Below are 27,180 nucleotides of genomic sequence, written 5' to 3'. Positions count from 1 at the left end.
ATGGCCCCTTTATTTGAATGTGCCTGAATTAGCTGAGTTAAATGGTGTATATCAAATAGCTCTGTCTTTTCAAACATCTCAGCTAATTGAAAGTAAAAGGAGAAACTAGCCAATTTGCTGCTTCCAACTCAGTCACTCTGGATCCATTGGTAATAAAAAATGACATCATTGTCAGGCCGCAACAAAGCGTTTCCACCTCAGCTTTGATTTATGGATACCCTGGGGGCGGTATATAAAACACTTTGCACCTGCACTTTTCTTTCCTGCCTCTTGGCATCAGTTACAGCTCATTAGCATACTGATCTCACCTTCCCTTGAAAGGTGACATTATATTACGAGGATTTTTTTTCTCCTCGTGAAAATGAATGATGGGCAACAAATAGATCAAAGGTGTCAGAATGAGTGGAGCGGAGATGACATTAAAGGAAGGCATTTGTGATAATGTTATCCTGGGAATGAAATAAAGTGGAACTGGTCACAGGTTGTGGGGTGAGTGAGTGGGGGAGTTGAGAAGAGAATCAGCTGGAGAATTCTCTTCAAATTAAAGTGTATAATGTATAAAATACTGACTGCTTTGGAAATGCAAAGCAAAGGCTTTGAACCCAAAAACAGCATTTAGAGCTGAATGTAGTTCTTTTGTGTTAGCTTTATGATGAATATATCCTATTGCCATTAATTAATCTTATCAATACCTTAGTTCAGAGTCATTACAAGGTAGCTTGGTGGAGAAATTTAGCTTGCTTGAAAATATTCTATACTTAATCAAATAATTACACCTTAATCATAACTGGCACATTCCATAGAGTTGTTGCAGTCGGGCAGTATTTCTCAGCCTGTTATCTTCAGTCCACTAGTGGTCCATAGATTTGTGACAGTTGGCCCACATGGAAGACATATATCAATAAAATATATGGTTTGTAAAACAAGGCTGTGAATTTGACAATCACAAAAATATAAAATCTGAGAAGATTTTTCCACCAATAGACAACAAATGTCCTGTCAGTGGTCTGGGAAGGGGCTCAAGTTCCCTAATCTCAGCAAACCACCTGCTCCCCCCCACCACATCAACCCGTCACCCACCATCAGCACCAATGGCAGTCACATTAATTGCAAGCAAAGCTGTTGTTGGTGAAGGGATTATTTTTTTTTTTTAACAACTGGCCTGAATTAGAAGAGGAGAATTCACTTAAATTTGCAGAGAAAGAGACTTGAATGTAACTGTTGAAGCCATGACCCTGTCCTCTTTCTCTGTCAAAGGCAAAAGATTTTAAGGCACTATTTTGAAGAGAACCAAAGCAGTTCTTCCTACTTCCACCGTTAGTATTTATTCCATGATCTTCGTTATAAGAACTTTTAGTTGGAGATTGTTGTGCGCAAGTTAGCTGCCACATAGCCTTTATTTCAACAGTAAATGTATTTAAAACAAAACTTCATTGGTCAGAAGTTTCCTTGTGATATCTTGGGGTGATCAAAACCAAAGGTAAAAGCTCACTTTAGTTTGACAGATTATTCATTGCCATCAGCGAGTTACCAATTGGAGTTTTGGTTACATTAAAGTTACAGTAAAACAGTACTCCTCTTTTGCAGCAATCAAATTCAGTTTGCTTTGTAAACAAGTGTATTTAGAGAGCAGAGGATTCACATCACAGAAACTACTGCCAGTAAAAGTCAGGTAATTCCTGTAGAATATTACTGTAAATGGAGGATAATAACATTAATATTATGGGCATTAGATTAATCCCAGATACTGGCAATGGGGTGCTCATCAAGTTTGATTGTCAAGGGAATCACCTAATTATCTTTAAAATGGCTATGCAGTCTTTTAATGTACGTTGGCTTTGGGTCAACATGCGTTCTCTGTGCAAGCACACAGATCCAGAATGGCCTTGCCAAAATTTGTTTTTCATGATTATTCTGGAACCCTGTTAATTTGAATCATGAACAGAGGCAATGCAAAATATGCTGAAAGGTGTTGGATTTATTGATGTTGCCAACAAATACCTTGTATTGTCCTTTCAGTATCTGTTCGTCCAGTGCTGCGGTCTGCCTCCAGCTCCTGGGTCACTGAATCTATCAGAAGCAGATCAGAGTATCTAAGATCAGTTTGTAAATTAGTTCTTGTACAAAATGCCTTTCTATTATTTAGTTAATTATAAGGCAGGGAGACTTAACAATTATCATTAATATTGTTAATGTTCCAAAATCCACTGTTTCTCCTCTCAATTTAAAGGATCAGCTTGAAGGAGGAAAACTCTTCTCTGTGGGACCCTACTGCCCGGTCGTGATACTATGGCCCATTACAGCATTTAAGCAGCCTGTTAAAAGGGCCGATGTATTTTGTAACTATGGAGGACTGGGCATTAGGTGATGGCAGTCATGTTTGGCAGCAGACCACAATGGATCAGTGGACCAGTGTAGGGCTCGGTGGCTGGAGGACCAACACAGGATGGATGCTTCTGGAGATTGGCTCTTGGACACCAGGTATCAGGGCTGGGATTCGATAAAGTACGGAGGGCAAGTGCTACCAAAGGGTCCTCAGGCGCTGAGCTTCCTAAATTCTATTCTCTCTTTTTCTTCCCTTTCTAATATTGTTGAGGTGCTGGGTTATACTAGTGCCACCTCTTTGTGTGCTTTTACAGTAAGTAAAAGTTGACAAATGTGTATAACACAACATGATATTAAATGAATCTTAAATGTTGGAGATACAGATTTTTTTTGGGGGGTGAGTAAAATTAAAGCTCAGCTCCTGTGGAGGTAAAGACATTCTGAAGTGATCAAGTGACTAGAATTAGAGAAGAAAGATATTGGCGAGTTAGAAGGGAATACCTAGAGCTAAGAGCAGAGAGGGATTTGAGAAAAAGGACTGACATTTTAAATTGAGGCATGATTTAAATCAATTAATGTTAAGGGAATAATTGGTGAACAAGATTTGGTACAGGTATGGAGTTAGACAGAAAGTTTTTCAACCAGTTGCAGTTCGTAGAGAATAGAACAAAGCAGCCTGTTCAGAAGTGGGACGCAGTAGTCAAACCAAGAGGCAACAAATGGCATGAGCAAAGCAAACAGTGGAGTTTAGCAAAGATTGATAATGTTAGGGAGCTGCAGCAGTGTAGTGGGTTGAGCTCTGCACCTACCGTTCAGGCCCCTGAGATTGTCCGCAGAGGCAGCTTGTTTTAATGTCTGCTCGGCTTGCTCTCGTCGTTTGGTCTCGAATTCAAGTGCTTCCTGCAATTTCCTCTTTGCTTTCTTCTCTTTCTTTAACCGCTTCTGAATTATTGCTGGAAAAAGAACACAGGGTCGAGTAAAGTCTGTTTTATGGTATGGCCATGTTTTGTGCTTGGGTTAGAATACATCAGTCCTGTCAAGAAATGCCAGTATCTTGTTCCTTTTGTCCCTGCTGTGTGGGAGTCAGGTGCAGATGGTGGTGGTGAAGAGTGGGGAGAAGCACCAGATGGTCATCGATTACAGCCAGACCATCAACAGGTTCACCTTATTAGTGGACATGTAACCCAGCTGACTGCTCATTCCATTGCTTAACTCCACTGGGTGTGGGAGGGGTCACCAACAGTTGGGCTAAGAGCCCGTTCTTTACCCCAGCCACGATGTAAATTGTGCAGGCCATCATTTACGTGATGGGAAATGTGAATTCAACTGAGGATTTGTTTTGTTTCATTTAACTTTAGTGATTTCACTTCATTTCTATCACCAAAAAAAAATTAATTTATTACTTTTACAGTTTGAAAATACTTTGTGATAAATATTTAATTCCAGATGGTCGGTCAATGCACATATTGTACTGGCCCGCTTACCAGGACGCGACCTGGAGCACAAGATGGCCAATGAACATGGCAACCACACAAACCCCACGGGGGCCAACGTCCTTTGTCCCAGGTGAAAACCTGCATGGTGGGAAGCAACGAGCAATGATGGGAATGCCAATCAATCCAAGGCCGGTGCTGACATGATGTCATTCCTGTTATCAGCAGTGGGGAGAGAATACAAGCAAAGTTGTCATTGCAGTAAACCAGTCTTCGACTTCTAGGGTGTATGTCATTCATTCCACACTTCACAGTAGTATGCATGCTAAACTGGTGACCCTGACAGGTCCAACCATCAGTTGGACGCAGATGATGGACCAGGTGGGTCTTCATGTGGTTTCGTTCAAGCTGCTAATGTTCTGTGTGTCGCAGCCACACATGTGGTGTGAACAGACTGAGGCCCAGTTCCACCTCTGACAGATCACCCCTGACTCCACATGTTACTATTATGTGATGAGCTCGCAGGGTCCGGCAGCAAAGGTCATCAGTTTCCTGTGGTATCTCTAGAGCAAGGGAAATACAATGCCCTCAAGGCTCTCTTGGCATGAGCACGCCATCTGATTATTCCATATAGATGGATTAGGGGGGCAGGGCCCCATCTGCCCTCATGAGTGAGATCCACACCCTTACTGATGGACACAGACCTTGTCTGCTCTTCAAGCAAATTTTCCGACTCTTGCTTGCTGATGAGGACTTAAACAACCCAAGGAAAGTTGCAGTCCAGGCGGACGTGCTCTGGAGTGCGAAGAAAGAAAGCGTCACCTTAGTGGAGCAGATCACTAGGCCAGCAACAAGGCAACAGCAAGTGTAGAGGCAAGTGGACCCCCCCCCCCCCCCCACCCACCAGTACTGTTACCATCACCAATTATGGCATCAATGCCGCCTGCCCTGTGCGTTTCAGGGAAATGCCATGGCCAACCATCATTAATTGCTGCAGCGGTTGGCCAACGTGACAACCTCCTCCATGTGTTGGACTCTCTATCTGGAAGGCACTTGCTTGTTGATACAGATGCCCAAATAAGAGTCCTTCCCCCTTCGGCCTACAACACCAGGAATGGAAAACCGGGCCCGACACTGAGGGCAGCGAACAGCACCACCATATGAACTTTTGGCACCCTCACTGTCCTTCTCCGGTTCATGTTGACATTAATGTTTGTGGCAGTGGTGCAACCACTGCAGACTTCCTGCAAGCCCACTGCCTGTTGTTGGACCTTAAAGGCAGCATTTGGTGCATGTCAGGACTTTTCAAACAACACCCCTGGGGGAAGCCATGTTACCTACCCCCCACCTCAACTCAGTTACTTTGTCTGACAACGCATTCACGCGGAACCTGGCAGTGTTCCCTTCGATCGTGGTGCGACAGTTTTCCTCTGCTGAACTGAAGCACAAGGTAAGGCACCACATTCTCACTGAGCCCCCATGCCCCCCAACTCCACTCCATGCCAGGGCATGCCACCTCCTACTTGAGAGACTCACCCTCGCCAAGGAAGAGTTTTTAAAAAATGGAAGAGCTGGGGATAGTGGGGCACTCCGACAGCCTCTGGGCCTCCCCTCCTGAACATGGTACCAAAGACGGCAGGAGAGTGGAGGCCATGTAGTGACTACAACACCCAACAGATACCCCGTACCCCATATCCAAGACTTTATCGATAACCTACAAGGGGCACGGGTATTTTCAAAACCTGACCTCATCAGGGACTATCATCAGATCCTGGTCCATTCCAACGACATCCCTAAAACCGCCGTCATTACTCCTTTTGATTTTGAATTTCTAGACTTAAAAATGCAGCCCAGACCTTCCAGAGGCTGATAAATGCGGTGGGCCGGGATCTCACCTTTGCATTCACCTATTTGGACGATATTCTCATCACCAGCCGCAATCACATGGAGAACGCAGCCCACCAAAGAAACTGTGCACCCAGCTGAAGGAATTTGGACTAACTATAAACTCTACTAAGTGCCAGATTGGACTAGAAACGATCGACCCAGGGGCATCGAATCAACAGGCACAGTACAAAGCCCCTGCCAGAAAACGTAGAGGCTATTCGGCACTTCACAAAGCCCCATACAGTGAAGAGGCTGCAAAAATTTGCTGGTATGATTAATTTTTAATCACCATTTCATACCAAGTGCAGCATCAAAGGCCCCCTGTTACCCATGGTGGGAAAAGTAAAGACATTACCTGGCACAATGAGGCTTTGGAGGTGATCAGGAATGCTAAGGATGCACTGGCTAATGGCACCCTTCTGGTACACCCCAGGCCAGAGGCACCAACTGCTTTCACAGTAGACACCTCCAGCATAGCAGTACTAGAGCAATTATTCGGAGGGCAATGGCAGCTTGTGTCCTTCTTTAGCAGGCACCTCCGGCCACTCGAACTCATATAAAGTGCCTTTGACTGTGAATTATTGGCGCTGTATCTGGCAGTCAGGCACGTCAAGAATTATTTTGGAAGGTAGACAATTCATGGTCTTAACTGAACCATAAACCGTTAACCTTTGCCTTCCATAAAGTGTCAGATCTGTGGTTGGCCAGGCAGCAGTGACACCTCTCGTATGTATCTGAGATCACCATGGACATTCAACACATCTCTGGGAAAACCAATGTGGTGGCCATTGCATTGTCCCACCCCACGATCAAGTACGTCCAGGCCCTATCCCAGGGAATGTACTATACGGCCATAGCCAAGGCACAGCAGGAAGCTCCTGAGATCCCGCATACAGGATGGCAGTTTCCAGTATCAGGCTGGAGGACTGGTAACCAGCACTGGTAACCAGACCTCCCCACTGGCAAACCCCGTCCCATTATGCCGGCAGCACAGAGACAGCAGGTCTTCGACATGGTACACCCAGTCATCAGAACTTCTGTCAAATGGTGGCCAATAGGTTCATCTGGCACGGTCTCTAGACACAGGTCAGTCAGTGGGTGAAGACCTGCACTATTTACCATTCGTCCAAAGTGCAGATACACGTCAAATGCCCTCCCCCCCAAGACATTTGTGCCAGTGCAACATAGGTTCAACCACATTTATATTGACATAGTAGGGCTGCTTCCCATCTCCTGTGGGGTGAGATACCTCCTCACCATGATTAATTGCTCCATGAAATGGCTGGAAGCAATCCCACTGGCTGACAAAACCACCAAGACCTGCGCCTGGAGTATATGTCTTCCAATAGAGGTACACAGTTCACTTTGGGACTCTGGGTGACACTGGTCAACTTGCTGGGAACCCACCTCCGCCACCCCACAGCTTACAACCCTCTGGCTAATGAGTTGGGGGAGTGGTTTCACAGGCACCTAAAAGCAGCCTTGATGGCTCGGCTCAAGGGACTGAACTGGGCAGATGTGCCTCACTGGATCCTCCCGGGGATCCGCACCAGAAGAAGACTTCAACGCCTCAGCAGCCAAGATGGTGTATTGCGTGCCTTTGGTGATACCAGGGGAGTTCTTGACTGCTGCCAAGGACCCAGAGGACCCAATGGTCTCATTGACAAAGCTGAGGGAAAGCTGGGTACTCCAGCCCCTCTGCAACCTCCACCACACGGCCAGGCCAGGTCCTTCAGCCCCAAAAATTTAGAGACCTGTGAGTACATTTTTGTTTGGAGGGGGATACAGTGGCCCTGCAATGGCCGTATAAGGGGCCATACAAAGTAGTCAGACACAACGGGTTGATGTGCGTGCTGGATATCGGTGGTAAGGAAGAGACTTTCACTATTGACAGCCAGCACATCCGGACATTAGCCAACTGGTCTCCACACAGAACCCGTGATGCAGAGGTAGGCCACTGAAAGTGGCAGACAGCGCTCTGACTGCTGGTTCTTGGTGGGGATGGGGTCGGTTGCCGCCTCCTAACTGGGACACAACCTGGTACACAAGATGGCCAACAAATGTGGCGACCGTGCGGATCCCATGGGGGCCAATGACCTTCATCCCAGGTGACAACCTGCACAGTGAGAAGCAACAAGCAATAGCGGGAATGCTGACCGATCCAAGGCCAGTGCTGCCATGACGTCACTCCTGTCATCAGCAATGGGGAGAGAATATAAGCCAAGTTGTCAGTGCAATAGATCAGTCTTCGACTTCTTGGGTGTGTGTGGCTCTTTCCACACTTCGCAGAAGCACGCACACTACAATATGATTAGTGGGGATATTTTTCAAATGTGGAAATTCAATTAATAATTAAGCTATCAAAAGGATATTTTTCTGTTTGGAGGTGGGCTCTCAGGCCTAAGACTTAGATATGGCTCATAGACTGCTCTGACTTGGAGGACGGTCACAGTCATGAGGCTTTAAGAACATTTGGAATTGTGTGACTACAAATGTAGTCACACAATTCAACCCTGGCATTCATTCCTCTATCAAGATAACTGGAAGGAGTGTGTCTTCTCACAACTTACCTCTGTTTTTCTGTTCCACAGCTAACTGTTTCTCCAAATTTTCCCTCATTTCTCGCTCCCTGAACAGTTCCATCTTTAGCTCTGTCTTTTCAAGTTGCACCTGCTTTTCCTGGGCCCGGGCATTGTCAATGGCAACCTTCAGTAGTCCCTGTCAACACCAAGTCAGACAGCAACTGTTAACAAATCATTCAAGATATCCACAGCAGTGGCTGGAATCCAACACAAGTATATTCAAGGCTGGTCTGGTCTTGTACATTGATTGCCATAGAGGAAAGAAAGACTTGTATGAACATAACCTCAGGTCATTCCAAAGGGCTTTCCACCCAATGAAGTTCTGTCATTGTTATACTTGTTCTTATAAGAAGAACAACTTTACATGGATTTTACACTTAACCGACTTTATTTTCCTTGAACTGCTTCGACTGACTTCCAACCAACAACCTTCATATGTCATGTCCGGTTTCTGCCCCACTGCACACATTGCATGCTGGGAAAAAGTGCTTATTTACACACATAATAACAAATCTTTTCCCTTAAAAAAAGCAAAACACAATACTATGTCTACATAATAAAAGTATCTTCATTCTGTGGTCAGTCTCTTTCCACCAGTTAGTTGCCTCTGATGACTTCTGGCCTTACAAAGTCACTCAAGTGCATCCGCAAAATTCAGCTGATGTTCAGAAATCCGTGAAGAGGTTCCTGTCTATCAGCAAGTTCACAGTCACCAGAAGCTGTTGCTGTTCCTCAACACTCGATGATGAGAAATCACTTCAGAGGATCTGCTATGTCAGCAGAAATAGCTTCATCTTCACGTAAAATATGATTTCCTCGCACATCTTCTAGTTCCATCAAAAGCACCCTATTCTGCTGTGAAAGATCTGACTCTTGCATTTTTGCATCTCTGATTCTCCCTGTTGAGTAATGACGCTTATTCGCCTCATCAGTGCATTTTTGTAAACAGTGAATTTCCTTCATGGGATTTTCTATTTTAGCTGAGGGATTTGCCACAGATATTTGGACATGTTAATATTCTTCAGAGCTTTCATCTCCACCTCTTTCATAATTTCATCCAAATATGTATTCTCTCTTGCCAACAGCAATTGATCTTGGGTTTCAACATATCCATCATTCAACTCTGTGAGCTTCATTCCAGGCTTAACAATCTTAGCCACAGTTGCTGCAATGGGCGACGTAGCTACCACTTCCTCTTATGATAGTGGAACTTTCCACATGGTCACAGAATGTATTAAATCTCCATGCAGACAACACTCGAGTTCAGGATTGAACCTGGGTCTCTGGCATTTGTGAGGTAGTGGCTCTTCTAGCTGTGCCACTTTTATGATCACATCAGGGTGCAGACATTATCAGAAAGACACCTCCTTTATCCCTGCAATGGAGCTTTGGCCTAGATTTTATGGTTGGAGAAAAGTGAATCCACAACATTCTGAAACAAGAGAGCATCACTATGAACTAACGCACCCTAACAAAAGGAAATAATTGAGGCAACTATGTTGTTGCCTATACTGCTCAAATCATGCTTTAAAACTAAATTGAATTTAAGACAAGTTTCATTGTCCTGCTTTTTCAAATAATCTGTGGAAAAATATATTGTTCATGTCTCTTCCTAAGTGAGAGGGTGAATACCAGCTAAGGTATGTGAAATGAATAAAATATAAGAAATAGGAGTAGGAGCGGGCCATCTGGCCTGGCAAGTCTGCTCCACTATTCAAAGAGATCATAGCTTTTTTTTAAATTATTTTTCACACTGTGAACCATATCAATCAAAATACATACAAACATTTCCCTCTTAAATATACACAGTGGCATTTTCTCCCCTTTTTTACCCCCCCCCCACCTTCCCACCCCCCTCCAAACCCATTAAAAGTTCAACATACACAATACACTAAAACCATTAAACAATGTCATCACACAATGAAAATAAACAAGAAAATTGTGTCATCTACTTTTGCATACTGGATCAAGTGATTTTGTCTTCTTATCATTTTAGGGGGTGGAGGTCCGAGGCAAGCCCTCTCTGTTATGTTCCATATACGGTTCCCAAACTTGTTCAAATAATGTGACTTTATTTTTTTTAATTATATGTTTATTTTTTCCAATGGAATACATTTATTAATTTCCATGTACCATTTCTGTACTCTCAGGCTCTCTTCCGATTTCCAAGTTGACGTTATAGATGTTTTTGCTACAAATAAGGCTATCATAATAAATCTTTTTTTGTGCTTCATCCAGCTTGAGGCCTAATTCTTTGCTTTTTATATTACTTAGAAGAAAAGATCTCTGGATTTTTTGGTATGTTGCTTTTTTGTGATTTTATTTAATACCTGATTTAGATCTTCCCAAAACTTTTTCACTTTCTCACATGGCCAAATTGCATGTACTGTTGTTCCCATTTCCTTCTTACAGCGAAAACATCTATCTGATAATGTTGGATCCCATTTTTAAAAAACTTTTGGGGCGTGATATATAACCTGTGTAACCATTTATACTGAATCATGCGTAACCTTGTGTTTATTATATTGATCTAAACATGGATTCAGCTTCACTTATTCACCAATGAGCCATGGCCTTTAATTCCCCTCATATTGAAAAATCTATCTGCAACTTTAACATATTTAATGAGACAGACTCTTCCACTTGCAGATTCATCTCCCTCTGAGAGAACTAGTTCCTCCTCTGTCTTAAATCTACTCCCCTGAATCTTGAAGATATTTCCCTTACTTTTAGTCTTGCCTGCCAGTGGAGGCAACCTCAATGCTTCTATTTTGCCTACTCCTTTCATAATGTTAAGTTTCTATAAGATATTTTCTCATCCTTCTCATCTCCAATGTTGTAACCTGTGCAGAAATTAACACATTTAAAGGCAACTGAATACAAGCCTTAGCCAAATATTCCCTTGTCTGTTTACAGATTCCCAAAAAAGAACATTTATTTATTTGAATAAGGAAAAGAGAATGGAACCAGTACATATTTTGTCACTGTGGCTTCCTGAGTTTTGTGTTCTTGACTTAAGAAATGTCTGAATCATTATCTTCTTGCTTACTTTCTTCTTCAGTCATCAAAAAATTCAAAAGGGAATTCCGATTAAACTTCTTTACTGAATCAAATATTATCAATTCCAAATCCACAAGATGCACAACACCTCTATCCTACCTCACTCTGCTTTTGCCCTCCAACACTGTTACAACAATGCAGAGTGTGAATATGTGCAATAGCATCTCAACATTTGAGTTTGCCTTGTAGATGTGTCAACTTTTTAAAAAAACTGAATTAATCAGTCTTTATAGTCTTGTTATAATTTCAAGTATTCAATTTTTCTTGGCTTTTCAGGTTTACTTCATCTCCAGACAGATATTCTCCTTCCATTCAGCTTCTTTTTCACTAACTGACCTTAAAGACCCTCTATCAGTGGTACCAAACACACTTCAATGTCTTCTGGCCTCCATCTTATCACTAACCTTTTTTATTATCTCTGCACCTTTTCCCTTTCAATGCAACTTATAAGTTGTTTATCTGTACTCTAAGCAGTACAGTTGAAAAATCATTAAGCTGAAAGAGAACATAGAATATAGAAATAGTACAGTACAGGTCCTTCACCCCACAATGTTGTGTTGACCTATGTCGACTTATTCCACAGTTAACCTAATCCATCCCTCTCTCATATTCCATTAACTCCTGTTTTACTGATATTAATGTGTCAGAAGTTTTTTTTTAAATGTTTCTATTGTATCAGCCTCAACCATTCCAAGTACCCATTACTTTGTATAAAAAAAACTATTGACATCTCCTTAAACTTTCCTCCTCTCACCTTAAACAGCTGTCCTTTGGTAGTGGCCATTGTGGGCATGGGGAAAAGGTGATAGCTGACCACCCCATCTATGCCTCATAACATTATGCACCTCTGTCAGATCACCCTCTACAAAATCTTGCTTCCTGACCACAAAGATTGTCGTGGTCAAAAGCACTCGTGTCCCATCCAAGCTTTCTAGGGTTTGGCAATAAATACTAAATTTATCATTATCCTCTCAATGTGGTAAATGTAAGAAGAAATATTTTTTTCTCTCAAAAGACCCTATCATCAAGTGGAGAACTTGTTCAGAAAGTTGAATTATATCTGCTGCCAACACACACATCATCAATCATATTCAGCTTCATTTCTTGATTAGATATGCAATGCATTTTGAGAGGAAAGCACTCAGCCGCAACCAGTACATTTAGCACCAATGATTGAGGGCAGCAAATCATACAAAACATGTAATGCAGTAGAAGCTCAGCAGGTCAAGAAGTGTCCTTTATGTACCAAAGGTAAAGGTACATAACTCATGTTTCATGTTAGGAAGGCAAACTTTCATTCTGACAACAAAGTTTTTGAGGCATATTTGCACAAGTTGGTTCAAAATAACTCCAATCGAATTCAAATTTTGGGGGGTAGTAAATCCATGATTTCTGGGCTAACATATTTTAGGTGAGAGAGAAAGGATTTAAAAAGGACATCGGGGACAACTTTTTCCACATAGAGTGGGTATGTGGAATGCACTCCCAGGTGATGTAGTAAAGGTGGTTACAATTACAATGTTTAAAGGACATTTAGACAATACATCAATAGAAACAGTTCAGAGGGATCTGAACTAAATGTTAACAAATGGAACAAGTTCAGGATGACATCTTGTTTGGCATGGGCAAATGGGCAGAGAATCTGTTTCTGTTTAATATATTTCTGATTCTATGACTTGATGGCTTAGTCAGAGTATGAAAAAAATTATTGTTGAAAATTATCAAACATGAAGATGCTACATTGTCACATATTACATCAGTAAGTGACCTAGCATGAAAAGAAATTAGATGCAAAATATACAATCTTTATTATTTCATACAAACCTGAAAATATTTTACAAAAACACTAAATAACCAGAGTGACAGAAATATTAAAAGTAAATTATTGTCAGGAAATACAGCAGTAATTCAAGTGAGAAAAAGATTGTTACACCAGGACTGTAAATTCATGAGATGCAGGAAAGGTTAATGTAAGATTTAATAAAGGTATTAAAAATTATCATGGACTTTGATGGAGTTGATCAGGATAAATTGTTTCCACTTGCAAATGTCTCCGTAACCAAAGGACACATAATTATTGCCAAAACAAGGAGAAGGGAAGAATTTTTTTGAAGAATAGATTTCATTCTGGAATGCACTGCCGGGAAATAAGATAGATGCAGATTCAGTAATAATGATTAAAAGTAAATTTGTTACAAACTTAAAAAGGCAAATAATATTGGGTTACAAGAATAGGCAAAGAAAGTGGGACCAATAGATTACTCCATTAAGGAACTAGTGCGGAGAAAATGCATCATATTGCCTCACTCTGTGGTGTGAGAAATCAAATAAATTGATATGAAAATTATTTACACACTCAACATCGATAATTCTCAAATGGATTCATGAATAATTGAATCAATGATAATTTTTTTGCATTTGAAAATATCTTACAAACTGAACTGCCAGTGATGGTTTGAGGACATTCCTTTCCATTTTTGATTTACTTTATTTTTGGGATCTGAACATTGTGGATGATGCAATATTTATTGTTCATCCCAAATTACCCTTGAGAAAGTACTGGTGAGCTGCCTTTTTGAACCACTTTACTCCTGCTGAAGCTCTGCCCAGAGTGCCTTTCAAGAAGATGTTTCTGGATTCGGTGAAGGAACAACAGTAGTTTTCCCAGTTAGAGGGTGTGTGATTTGCATGTGTTGGTATTCCCATGCATCTGATCCCCTTGGCCTTATTAGTTTATATAGTTTCAGCTTTTGGAGGTGCCGTCAGAGTGGCCTGGGTGAGTAAATATCGTGCTTTTTGAATATGGGACACAGAACTTAGATCTGATTCATTGGCTATGAGATAGCTTTGACTGTTGCAAGCTATATTTGTGGTTCAGCATGTGACATGCCCTGTATTCATCTCAGAATGACTGACGCTGCTCCCAAGATGCACTGCTACACCTCTCCATTGAACTAAGCTAGGATGTGTGTTTAAATCATAGTAGCTGTAAACTCCAACAAGATATCTACTTCATTCATTAATCGCACATATTTGCTACTCCATAAAATAGTCATCACAGCTGCTTTTTCATTACATTGTCAAAGCCACTCCACATCCTAAGGAAGCATATTCTAACTCCTTTGTGTTAATCACATGTGTTCAAATTAATAAACTAGAACGTCACTTCTAGACAAGTAACCTAACCACATGATATGGAGTATTGTACACAATTGTGGTTGCCAAGCGATAAGAACAATGTGATTGAGCTGGAGAGATTGCAAAGGAAATTCACCTGGATTGGACGATTTTAGTTATGGGGAGAGAAAGGATAGGCAAAAATTGTTTCTCCTAGAATGAAAGGGACTGAGGAGTGACCTGTTAGAAATGCAGAAGATTATGAGAAGGATAGATGGTCAAAATCTTTTTTCCCCCTCAGAAGAAGGAGATTTCACCATGAGGATCTTAGGGACTTTTTTTTAACGCCAAGAATGGTTAAATCTAGAATGCTAATTTCAGAAGAATCAGACATAATTCTACGCTTTAGAACTCTTGAGACTGACTTATTATCATGTGGAAATATATGGACCTAATGCAGGCAGATGACATTAGAGTTGATGGGGGAAAGAGATGGCATGGACATGGTGGGTCAAATGGCCAATGTCTGCTATATAACTCTATGATTCCATTGTAATAATTTTGTTCCAACACCTACCCTCTTTGTAACTAAAAAAAAACAAGTTGGCTTTAGTTACAAAGTTTAAATGTAGCCTGTCCTTTTGAATATTTCTAGCATTTTCTGATTTCATTGAGGAAAATAAATTTCTTAATCAGAATCCAATAATGCAATTTAATGGCAACATAAAAATACCACAGTGTGGCCTCAAATTCTAGCTGTTCTCACCTGAATATTTGTCAGCAGAGTTTCTATGGAAGAAAGTCCATCGGGGAAGAGGAAGGGAGCTGGGAAGCCTGGTGGTAGATGTTGGCCAGCCAGAGAAAGCTTCTCAAAACAGTCTCTTGCAGTTGGATTTGAGATCAGGACTTCATCTGCAGACAAGAGAAAAAGTAAACATTACCCTATTTCACTTTGGAAGGTGCTAACAACCTTGTTTTCAACATCGATTCATTGTATGCAGCATGTATTTTTCCAGTTTCATGTAGGATCATTGAGTAAGAGGTAAGCAAGCAAAGTAGCAAATGAGAGAGAGAAGAGACTGCAGATCTGGAATCTGGAACAACAAAACGCCTTTGCTGGAGGAACACAGTGGGTTGAGTAGCACCTGTGTGGGGGGAAGGGATGTCCCATTTGGCATTCATGCTTAGCTGAAGATCCAATGGTGCAAAGCTACCATCTATGGGATAGTAACTGAATGACCCTCAGTCAGAATCCAAGCTAAAAGTTCCTCTTCACCCCCCCCCCCCACAGATGCTGATCAATCCACAGAATTCCTTTAGTATATACGTTTCCTGAAAGTAGTTGAGACAGCCTATTGCAATTTTTTTTTAACCCGAACACTGTGTCCATTCCTTTTTGACAAATCAGAGACAATGAAAACTGAATTCACCACACACTAAATCTCTCTTGGTTTAACTTATCAATGCTGCACAATTCATTGCATTCCACACAAATGGCGTGGCTGCTCTTAGTTATTGTATATATGAAAATGATTAAGACACTTGCTTGGGTTAAAATTCACCCTTCCAGTATCTCAACTTTGGTTTGAAGATTATGCATCTGCTTCTTCCTTAAATAAAACTTTTTATTTCTGTCCCACTTAAATTGTAAGGATAGGTGTTTTAATTTTAATTGAATACAATTTAGAAACTTTGATCTATCTTGTGATAAGACCATAAGAGACAGGAACAGGATTAGGTATTTTCTTTTCCTCTGCATTTTTATGCCTGCTCCATATGAGCTTTAATGCCCTTACTAATCATCAATTTATCAACCTCCACTTTAAATTTACCTAATGACAGTCTCCACAGCCATTTGTGGCAATGAAATCTGGAGACACATGCAGAAATATCTCCTTATTTCTGTTCTCAAAGAACATTCATTTGTTCTGTGGCTGTGCCCTCTGGTCTTTGACTCTATCTCACTACTGGAAAAATCTTCTCCACACCCACTCTATCCAGCCCTTTCAATATTCGGTATCTTTCAATGAGGTTCTGTCCTTCTAAACTACAGTGAGTGCAGGTCCAGAGGCATCCAACTCTCCACCTATATTAACTCCCTCATCTCCAGGATCATTCCCTTAAACATCCTCTGGATCCTCTTCTATACCAGCACATCCTTGGCTCTAGGGCCAACAAGGTTCCAATGGTTTATAATGCCTTGTAAAGCCTCAGCATAACATCATTGCTTTTATACTGTAATCCTCTCAAAATGAATGCCAACATTGCATTTGCATTTTGCAATGAACAGGAATTCACTTTGACTGTGTGTTGTTCTGATGGCTGGCTCATCCCTTGGCTCCACCCTCACCTACCCCAATAAAAACTTTGATTTTGCCACCTTACCTCAGATTCACCTGAGCACTATTGTATCTACTGGCTATTAATTGTAAGCTATTAAAAGCCTGTTTGTGTTTCTCTCAAGTCTCTGAGTGCAATCAGTCACATTACAGATTTCTTATTACTGATTCAACTTGCAAGTTAACTTTAGGGAATTTTGTATGTGGACTCATAAGTCCCTTTGGACCTCCTCATTCTGAATTTTCTTCCCATTTAGAAAATAGTCTAAATAATCTTTATTCCTTTTACCAGAATGCATGTCCAGGAACTTCTGATGCTCTATTGTATCTGCACTTATTTACTCAAGTTTCCAACCTGTCCAAGTCCTGCTGCAACCTCTTTGCTTCCGCAACACTTCCTGCCCTCCACTTATCCTTGTATCATCTGCAAACTTGGCTTTTTATGAAATTTTGTGTCCATCAACGTGAAAAGAGTAGAGAGTGACTGATATTTTACTGTTAATAGTTTAATGCAAGAATGGAATGACTTTTACTTATAGAAAAGTTCCAAAACCTTGTCATGAAGACCGTTTTTACGAGGTGAATGGGGACATAGGCTGATAGAAGGCTATCTGGTCTCTTGGTCAATCAGCTCAAACACCACTGGATTAGCTTTGTTGGTTTTTAACCAGAGATTTTGTTGCAATATTGGATAGAACAGAATTTTGCTTAAATATGCCAGATCCATAAATTAAACTTCCTGTTGTGATTCATGAATCATGAATCAAACTTCCCATGATCCATTTCAAGCTAATTTTTCAATGATGATCAACGAAAAATAAAACAAACCAATTTAGTCTTACTCAATATAAATTGTTCTCCTTTACCCATTATTATATTTTGCAGTGTGAGTGCTCTCGTAGAAAAGCCAGCTTATATCTGCCTCTTCAACTGTTCTTGAGAAAATGTAAACTATCTTCTTTTTGTGATCTACATACTACACATTGTAGCAGTGCTGTACACAGACTACAACTCCCAGAAGTCTAGCAAACCAGCAAGGGACATCATAACATCATGACATGAATAAACGAGTTCTGATTTACCTGCAACTGTGTGTGTGATAATTTCGCGTTCATCAGCCACCACTGCATATTCAGTGGCTAAGATTGGTGACCCCAATGGGTCCAAAATGAGCTTGGACCATATGGACATTGCAGCTGTTGCTGTTTAGCTACCGCCCTTCTGGATGGCAGAACTAGAGCTGTAGTTTCGACAGGCTGAGGCACAATTTCACCTCAGGAAGATCGAGGTGCACACGACTCGCTATTAACACCTCGTCAGTGCCTTGGAACAAGCTACCGCCAAGCAAGTTTGTGACATCCTGCATGATCCGTTGGAGCATGGAGAGCACAAATATGACACTCCAAAAGCCCCACTTCTGTGTCACCCTGTATGTTCTTGGAAAATGCCCTGGCCAACCATAGTTAATGGCCTTCTATGTTTGAGATCAGTTATCCCAACGTAAATTTTTAGTGAACACAGGATCGAAGGTTAGTATTTTTTCAACAACATTTTCGATACATATTATCCTACCCCTAACCTCCAACTCACAGTGGTCAATATTTCCAACAAACATTTTGTATGGCACAAAAAAATGAATGTTCAGTTCGACGGGAACTTTTACACATAGTCTTTTATTATAGTGGTACTGACACAACTGCTACTTGGGGCTGATTTCCTTCGAGGTCATTCATTCAAGGTAGATTTAAAATGATGTCAGCTAGTGGATAGTACCACCTTTCAAACTATTCGCCTAGCAGAATTGCATGTTCCTGCACCATGCCTTCAAGCTCTGCGTAAGACTGTTGATAAGCTCTCCAGACTTGTAGAAGCTTCCTGACTCCCCCCACTGCGAAACTCACCATATTTCTACCAAGGGTTCTCCCAATCATGCTAAAGCATGTCACTTGCCTCCAGAGAAACTGCAATTAACTAATCAAGAATTCCACAAAATGGAAGAGCTGGGGATAATTTGCAGGTCTGACAGTCCATGGGTCTCCATTACATTTAGTTCAAAAATGCACTGGAGGGTGGAGACTTTGTGGAGATTAGAGATGGCTCAATGATGCCACTACACCAGCTCGCTACTCTTTTCAGTGAATCTGCATGTGACGAAAATCTTTTCAAAAGTGGACAGTGCTTGGATATCATCAGGTGCCAATGGAACCAGATGACATCCTGAAAACGCCAATAATTATCCCCTGTAATTCGACTGATTGCTCTCAGAGACTTGTGAGGAGTAAAAACATCCTTTTAATAGCTTTCAATCAATGGCCGGTAGATACAATAGTCCTCAGGTGAATCTGAGGTAAGGCAGGAAAACCAGGGTTTATATTGGGGTAGGTGGGGTGAAGCCAAGGGAGGTGCCAGCCATCTGAACAACACATACAGTGAATTCCAGTTCACTGCATTCATCCTTTCCTTCAGAATAGAACCTGTGGGTGAAAAACAGAGACCATTCATTCAAAAAAACTTAATACTTTACAAATATTTACAAGTTATGTCTTTCAGGGTGCTTAGTTGTTCTGGTTGAGCACCTCAGTACTGGAGAACTTTAGGCTTTCTGAACTTCCTTGGCCCCCTGTGGGTCTCAAGGACTCCAGCTCTGGTCGCAGAGCTCACTTCCTGAGCAGTGTCATCCGGAACCCTGGCTGGAGTACCTGGTGGTTCCTGGCTTGTTTAAGGCATCAGATCCTCAGTTCCAGTGGGCACCAGGTCTCTGATTGAGACGGTGTCCTCTTTGCCATTAAGGTATGACATGTAGGCATAGCCTAGGTTGGGGTGCAGCAGGTGAACCTTCTCGATCAGGGGGATTGTCTTACTCCTCCTCATGTGCTTTCTCAGCAGGACCAGCCCCAATGCCATTAGCCAGGCTGGGAGGGTGGTCCCAGACGTGGATTTCCTCTGGAAAGTGAACATGAGCTCATAAGGAGTTGCGTTGGTCACACTGCAGAGAAGCGACCTTATTAAGTGGAGCGCTTGCCAGCATGAGTCTGGAAGACCTTTGAACCAGAGGGTCAATTTCACGACCTTCCATACCATTGTGTTTTCCTTTTCAACCTGTCCATTCCCCCGGGGATTGTAGCTAGTCATCTTGCTTGAGGCAATACATCTTATGAGCAGGTAGCTCTTTGCTCATAAATGATGAGCCCCAGTTGCTGGGATACCTGTAAATACAGTGCAAGGTGGTGGTCATGTCTAGGCAGGGGATGGCAAACAGAAAACGTGAATGCTCATTGATGATGTTATGAAATTACACGTTTCTGTTGGTGAAAGGGAGGGGATACTTGAAATCAACACTGAGTTGTTCAAAGGGACAGGGTGCCTTTATCGGGTGCACTTTGTCAGGGCTGTAGAAGTGCGGCTTACACTCCGTGCAGATCTGGCAGGACCTCGTCATTTCTCTGATATCCTCAATAGAGTAGGGCAGGTTGCATGTCTTGACAAAATGAGCCATGCAGGTGATGCCCAGGTGGCAAAGCTCATTGTGCAGTGACCACAACTGGCCGGTGTGTGCAGAGGGACAGCTTCCTCTTGACAGGGCATCTGGAGGCTCATTGAGAGTACCTGGCCTGTAAGCTATGTTATAATTATAGGTGGAGAGTTTGATCCTCCACCTGGCGATCTTGACGTTCTTTATTTTACCCCTTTTTGCTTTATTAAACATGAATGCTACTGATCGCTGGTCAATGAGCAGTGCAAATTTTCTGCCGGCCAGGTAATGCCTCCAGTGCCTGATGGCCTCTACAATGGCTTGGCCTCTTTCTCCACTGATGGGTTCTGAAGCTCGTGGCCTTGTAAGGTGCGGGAGAAAAGGGCAACCACCCTGCCCACCTGGTTAAGGATCATGGCAAGAGCTACATCAGAGGCTTCATTCTCCACCTGGAAGGGTGCATTCTCATCCACTGCATGTATGGTGGCCTTTGCAATGTAGCTCCAAACATAGTCAAATGCCACCTGGACTTCAGCCAATAATGGGAAGGAGGTGGACATTTAGATGGGGGCAGACTTTATCTGCGTAGTGAGGGACGCTCTGGGCATGGTAAGAAAAGAAGTCCAGACACCTCATTAAGGCCTTCATGGTATTCGGGATCGGGAGGTCTCATGGGCGCATTCGATTGCGGTCAGGACCAATGACACTATCCTCCACCACATAGCCCAGGATTACCAGACATTTCGTCCAGAACACGGACTTACTGAAATTTTATGTGAGATTCAGGGCTTTGGCAGTGTGGAGAAACTTCTGGTGGTTGGTGTCATGGTCTTCCAGAGAGTGTCCTCAAATGGTAATGTTGTTGAGATAAGGGAAGGTGGCCTTCAACCTATACTCGTGGACCCTTTTGTTCATTTGTCTCTGAAGTCTGAGACCCCATTAGTGATACCCAAAGGGACCCTCTGGATCTGATAGATCCATCCGTCTGCCTCAAATGCTGTGTAGGGGCAGTCTTCGGAATGGATTGGTAACTGATAGTTTGTAGCTTTCAGGACAATGGTCAAATAGACCTGATATTATGCAATTTCATTTCCCATTTCCAAAATTCAAGGGAGGAAGTATGCGTCCAGGAGTGTGAAATTATTAATTGTTTGGCTATTGTCAATCACTAGCCTGGACTTCACTCCCCCCTTCACGACTACCATGGTCATGCTGTTAGGGTGACACAGGAAGTCCAGGCCCAGCAACACAGAAGGATTCAAATCCTTCAGTACCTACAACTGGAACTTACAAAATTCCCCCCCTTTTACAGTTAGATATAACTATACAATACCCTGGATTGTCACAGAGTGCCAGTGCAATGCTAGGTAAATATGATAGTCTGTCGGATACACTTTTAATTTGTACAGCAAAGCTGTCACAGAGTTTATAAAACTCTCAGTGGAGCCAGTGTCTACCAAGCAATCAGTCAAATGTTCATTTACCCTTACCTCTATCGTCGGGTTATTCAATTGGTAATGTCTTGCGCCTGATCCAGGACGATTGATGCAAGTGCTCCAGAAAACCTGTCGCTCCCCATATTGATGTTGACTCTCTCCTCTGGGCCCACGGGCAGACAAGATGATGTCAATCACATGGCGCGGCAAGATGAAGTTGACCATAAAGTGCAGTAAGATGGCTGCATTGCTTCCTCGATGCTTTACTTCCAGTGGCGGGTCTTGCCATGAGGCACAGCAAGATGCTGACAGTAAACAGCATGGAGAGGCTGAGGCCGCCACTTTGGGACTTTGGCACAGGTCAAACGCCGATATGGGTTCCCCTCGGCCAGGCAGACCTTCACCCAGTGTCCTCGCTTACTACATCCTAAGCACACGGCATCCTTCACGGGGCATCGGGCACGGGTTTGCTGTGCCTGTCCACAGAAGTAGCATCCCCAGTTGTGTGTGGCCGCAACTGTCAGCACTAGGGCTGAGGGGGTCACTGGCATCCTAATGACCTGGTCCTCTGAAAAGATGCTGCTTTTGCCTGTGAGGTCATCAGCTGCTAGTTGGGCCTGTTCGAGAGCTTTCGCCAGCTCCAGGATGCTAGCCAAGTCTTTCTTCCCCAACTACAGCAGTCGCTGCCTCACGTACCTCAACTTCACTCCTGCCACAAGGATGTCCTGGATTTGATCTTTCTCTCTCACTCAGCTGTAACTGCTTCATAATGGAATTTCCTAGTCAGGTCCCACAGTTCAAGGAGATAATCATCCAGCAACTCACCTGGACATTGCCAACATTGATAGAGCCAGTGCCTCGCCAGCATGTCATTCTGAGGCCCCATGTAGTGGGCCTTTAAGCCTTCTATGGTTGACCTGTAATTTGCACAGTCCATGATGACAGCAAACCCCTTAGGGCCAACTCGAGAGAGAAGTGCAGATCTCTGGAGACTATTGGAGTTGAAGACGACTTGCGTGGCTGTCAGGTAGGACTGGAACCACTCCAACCAGTAGGCAAATTCCTCCATGACCTCTGCGGACAGAAGGTTGACCTGGAGCATGCCTGGCTTCAACAGGGCTTCCACCCTGCTTCAAAGTTAAGCTATTAAAATTATAGTGTGACTGATTGCACTTAGAGACAAGTGAGGTGTACAAACATGATTTTAATAGCTTACAATCAATGGCCAGTAGATACAATAGTTCTCAGGTGAATCTGAGGTACGGCGGAAAAACCAGGGTTTATATTGGGGTAGATGAGGGTGGAGCCAGCCATCAGAACAACGCACAGACAATGAATTCCAGTTCACTGCCTTCACCCCTTTGGGATTTTTCAATTTTTTTACTTATGACTTTTGAATTTAAAAAAAATACAGCTCAGGCCTTTCAACGAGTTATGGACGCTGTAGGCCATGGCATGGCCAAAGTCTTCATTTATCTCGACGACATGTTAGTTGCCAGCAAAACTAAAGAAGATCACATGGAACATCTGTGTACACTCTTGAGACATCTGCAAAAATTTGGACTGACCATCAATCCAGATAACTATATTTTCAGACAACAGCCCATAGAATTCCTGGAGCATACAAGGGTGTGGCTCTGCTACTTTCTAATTTCGACACCATTACTGAATATTGCAAACCAACCACTGTTAAAGATCTGCAAGAGTTCTTGGACATGGTTAATTTTTATTGTTGGTTCCTTCCAGTAGCAACAGGTCACGTATTGAAGCCTCTGTTCTATCTGCTGTCTGGTCAGGCCAAATGTAATCAGTGGGCAGATGAAAGTCAAATGCTTACATAAAGATAAAGGAATTATTAGCTCCAGCACCCATGCTCAGTTATCCAGTCCTAAACGCAACACCCGCCATTTCAACAGACACATCTGATGTGGCCATGGGTGCTCTGCAGTAGTATGTCGATGGACAATGGAAGCCATTGGCATTCTTTAGCCACCGCCTCTGTGAGGCTGAGAAAAAATACAGTACCTTTGATAAAGAGCTCCTAGCCATATATTTGTCCATCCGTCACTTCAGTAACTTTTTGGAAGGCAGACACTTCACTATGTTCACAGAACATAAGCCATTGACCTTCACGTTTTCAAAGGTGTCGGAGCCCTAGCCAGTTTGACAACAGCGGCAGTTGTCCTTCATTTCGGAAATTCACTACCAGAATAATGCAGATTTCTGGGAAATACAATGTAGTGGCTGATGCAATTTCTTGCTCAGTGGTGCTCGAGGTATCAGCTATGGACCACGGTATTGACTACATTGCTCTCGCCACTACCCAAGACAGTGAGATGGAGTCAATTCGCACCTCCGTAACCAACCTACAATGGAATCGATGCCGACTGCAACCTGCTAGTTTCTGACATGTCAACAGGACATCCACGGCCAGTGGTTCCAGCTTCATGGAGACATTGCATTTTTGATTCTATCCATGGTTTTTCTTGTCCATCCATCAGACTTTCACATGTTGACAAAACTGCCCCTATTCAACAGCCAGCAGGGGTCGGCCTCCCAAAACAAATTTATTTGGCACAGTCTGAAGAATGATGTCATGCAAGTGGCCAGATCTTGTGTAGGTTGTCAAAAAGTCAAAATCCATCGGCATACGAAAGGACCGCAACAACCCTTCCCAGTGGTAACTTGCCACTTCCACCATATCCATGTGAGCGTTGTGAGACCAATTCAGGTTTCACGAGGCTACCGCTATCTCTTCACGGTGATCAATAGGTTTACGAGATGGCCTGAGGCACTCCCCATATGGCGGATGTTCTTGTGAATGACCATTCCTTAATTCCTGGGTGGCTCGCTTCGGCCTACTGGCGCACACCACTTCTGATAGAAGACCTCAATTTACACCTTCATTATGGATTGCCTTATCTCAGCTGCTCGACTCTAGGCTTCATCATAAAAGCGCCTATCACCCGCAGTCCAATGGGATGGTTGAACAATTCCATCATCACCTTAAATCAGCTTTAATGGCCCGTTTGGATGGTACCAATTACCATGGGTGTTGCTCGGCATTAGGACAACTCCAAAAGAGGATTTTCACATTTAGTCTGTGAAACCGCCTTTGGTGGTATCTGGGAAATTTGTTCCACACGGATCCAGTAAAGAGGAAGATTCCCAAAGAGCTGCTGAGCAGACTAAGGGATACCGTAGGCAAATTATCCCCTGTACCACCATCATCGCATGGAAAACCACACAAACTGAAAGACGGTGAAAACGTGTTCGTATGTAGTGGACAGCCCTTGCAGGAGCCATATGAGGGACCATACAGTGTGATAAGATGAACAAGGTCAACCTGTCTCTTGTATATTGCCGGGCATCCTCTGTCATTCACAAATGACAGGCTCAAACTTTCGCATGTTGACAAAACTGCCCCTATTCAACAGCCAGCAGGGGTCGGCCTCCCAAAAAAACTACCAGTGATAGTACCGGTTCTGGGGGTGGGAGGGTAGCCGTGTAGTAGCACTATAGGTAGACTACAACTCCCAGAAGTCTAGAGAACCAGCACGGGATGTCACAACATTATGGTGGGTGCGGTTCAGTGATTTAAAAGAATACGCGCATGACATGAGTAAACGAGTTCTAATTTACTTGTGCCTGTGTGTATCGTTATTTCATCGGCCACCACTGCGTTTTCAGTGGCTAAAATAATCAAGTAAATCAAGTAAAATAATTGAACAGTTTGATGTTTCTAAAGGATATTAAAGTGGTATTCATTTCACATTCTCTACAACTTTTCATTACCTAACATAATTTATGAATCACCCATTCACATTTACCAGCAACATTCACTGCTGACCATGGTGAGAGGTCTGAAGATCAGCGGGACATTTTCGAAGTTGCCTGCAAACAACAAGGTCCATTCTACCATATATGAACTTTAGCATACAGAATACAAAATGGAGGTGGTGGATGAGCTTGGAGAAGCATTGTCAGGCAACAAGGACTTCTTGCCCTTATTTTTGCAAAAAGGTTTATAGTGCTGTAACAAATGTTGAAGTTACTACTAGCCAGAAGTCTGGGCCAATGATTAGGAGACACGTGTTTCAGTACCATCATAGCAGCTGCAGAAATTAAAATCATAATTATGCCATTCTGGAATTAAAAAGCTTGAACTAGTAACAGTGACTGGGAAACCACCAGGCTGTTGTAAGGGCCCATATAGTAGGAACTTTGCCATCCTTAACAGGCCTGGCTTCAGACCCAGTAAAGTGATTGTCTCTTAACCACCTCCTTGGTTAGGAGCCAGTGAGGAATGCTGCCATTATCAGCAACAATCATATCCCATGAAAGGGATAATTAACAAAAAAATACAATGCAAGTGATGCGCTGATGTCCCTGTTTCTGTATTGTATGAGGCAAAGATTTAATTGAAAAGGTTTGAGAGAGTAGAAAATCACAGCAGCCTGAACTCCTACATGGTTTTCTTTTCCATTTCCACCTCAGGTAACATGACCGGACTTATGAGAAACACGCTGGATTATTTTTTACTATTAATTATGCTTCTTGTACCTTGATCCTTACTGCTGGGTAAACTCAGTGTTCTGAAATGGTTTCTTCCCCCTCTATGTTTGCAATGGCATTTTCAAAGGTACGAAGCACATCACCCCAATGAGATCCATTATCCCAGTGATAAGACCCTGATCCTGTGCATCCTTGACTTAGTCTTAATTCTGGCCAAATCCTCAGGTGATACCTACTCCTGTTATGGTTACTGTTCCCACAGTAACATCTTTGAAAAGGCTGCAGCTTATGAATACCATATCTGTTTAGGAAAAGGGGAGATGCAGAGAGACTTGGGGGTTGCTGTGCATCAGTCATTGAAAGAGGGTATGCAGGTGCAGCAGGTGGTGAGGAAGGCAAATGCTATGTTGGCATTCGTAGCAAGAGGATTTGAGTACAGGAGTACAGAGATCCTGCTACAGCCTTGCTGATACCTCATCTGGAGTACTGCGTGCAATTTTGGTCTTATCTGAGGAAGGACATCCTCACCATGGAGGGGGTGCAGAGAAGATTCAAAAGGCTGATACCAGGGATGGAAGGACTTGCATATGAAGAAAGGTTGGATAGACTAGGCTTGTATTACCTGGAATTTAGAAGGTTGGGGGCGGTGGGGGGGGGGGTGGAATCGTATAGAAACATATAAAATTCTTAAGGGTTTAGACAGACTAGACGCAGGTAGATTGTTTCCAATGCTGGGAAAAACCAGAACCAGGGGTCATAGTTTAAGGATAAGGGGAAAATGTTTTAGGACTGAGATGAGGAAAAATTTATTCTCTCAAAGGGTGGTGGATCTGTGGAATTCTTTGCCACAGGAAGTAGTTGAGGCCAGTTCCTTGTAAATATTTAAGAGTAGGTTAGATTTGGCCCTTGTGGCTAAGGGGATCAAGGGGTATGGGGAGAAGGTAGGAACTAGATACTGATCAGCAATGATCATATTGAATGGCAGTGTAGGCCAAATGGCCGACTCCTGCACCC

The 27,180-nt window shown here is 42.8% G+C and overlaps 1 protein-coding gene and 1 long non-coding RNA gene across 3 annotated transcripts in view; one reads left to right on the top strand and one right to left on the bottom strand.

Moving 5' to 3' along the window:
• dachc (dachshund c) overlaps positions 1 to 27,180 on the bottom strand; it is a 575,251-nt gene that overhangs the window by 36,688 nt on the left and 511,383 nt on the right. For both annotated transcript variants that reach the window (XM_069890584.1, XM_069890586.1), the window contains 4 exons: positions 15,171 to 15,316; positions 8,216 to 8,363; positions 3,135 to 3,278; positions 2,002 to 2,070 (listed from right to left, as the gene is read on the bottom strand). In XM_069890584.1, the coding sequence (XP_069746685.1) occupies positions 2,002 to 2,070; positions 3,135 to 3,278; positions 8,216 to 8,363; positions 15,171 to 15,316 (507 nt within the window). The remainder of the gene's footprint in view (positions 1 to 2,001; positions 2,071 to 3,134; positions 3,279 to 8,215; positions 8,364 to 15,170; positions 15,317 to 27,180) is intronic.
• On the top strand, positions 14,576 to 17,808 carry LOC138739102 (uncharacterized). The gene is made up of 3 exons (XR_011341997.1): positions 14,576 to 14,910; positions 15,189 to 15,446; positions 17,629 to 17,808. It is a non-coding gene; the product is annotated as an uncharacterized lncRNA (long non-coding RNA).

This window comes from Narcine bancroftii, chromosome 7 (assembly GCF_036971445.1).
Source record: "Narcine bancroftii isolate sNarBan1 chromosome 7, sNarBan1.hap1, whole genome shotgun sequence".
Classification (NCBI taxonomy): Eukaryota; Metazoa; Chordata; class Chondrichthyes; order Torpediniformes; family Narcinidae; genus Narcine; species Narcine bancroftii.
This window is presented reverse-complemented; position numbering and strand designations above follow the sequence as displayed.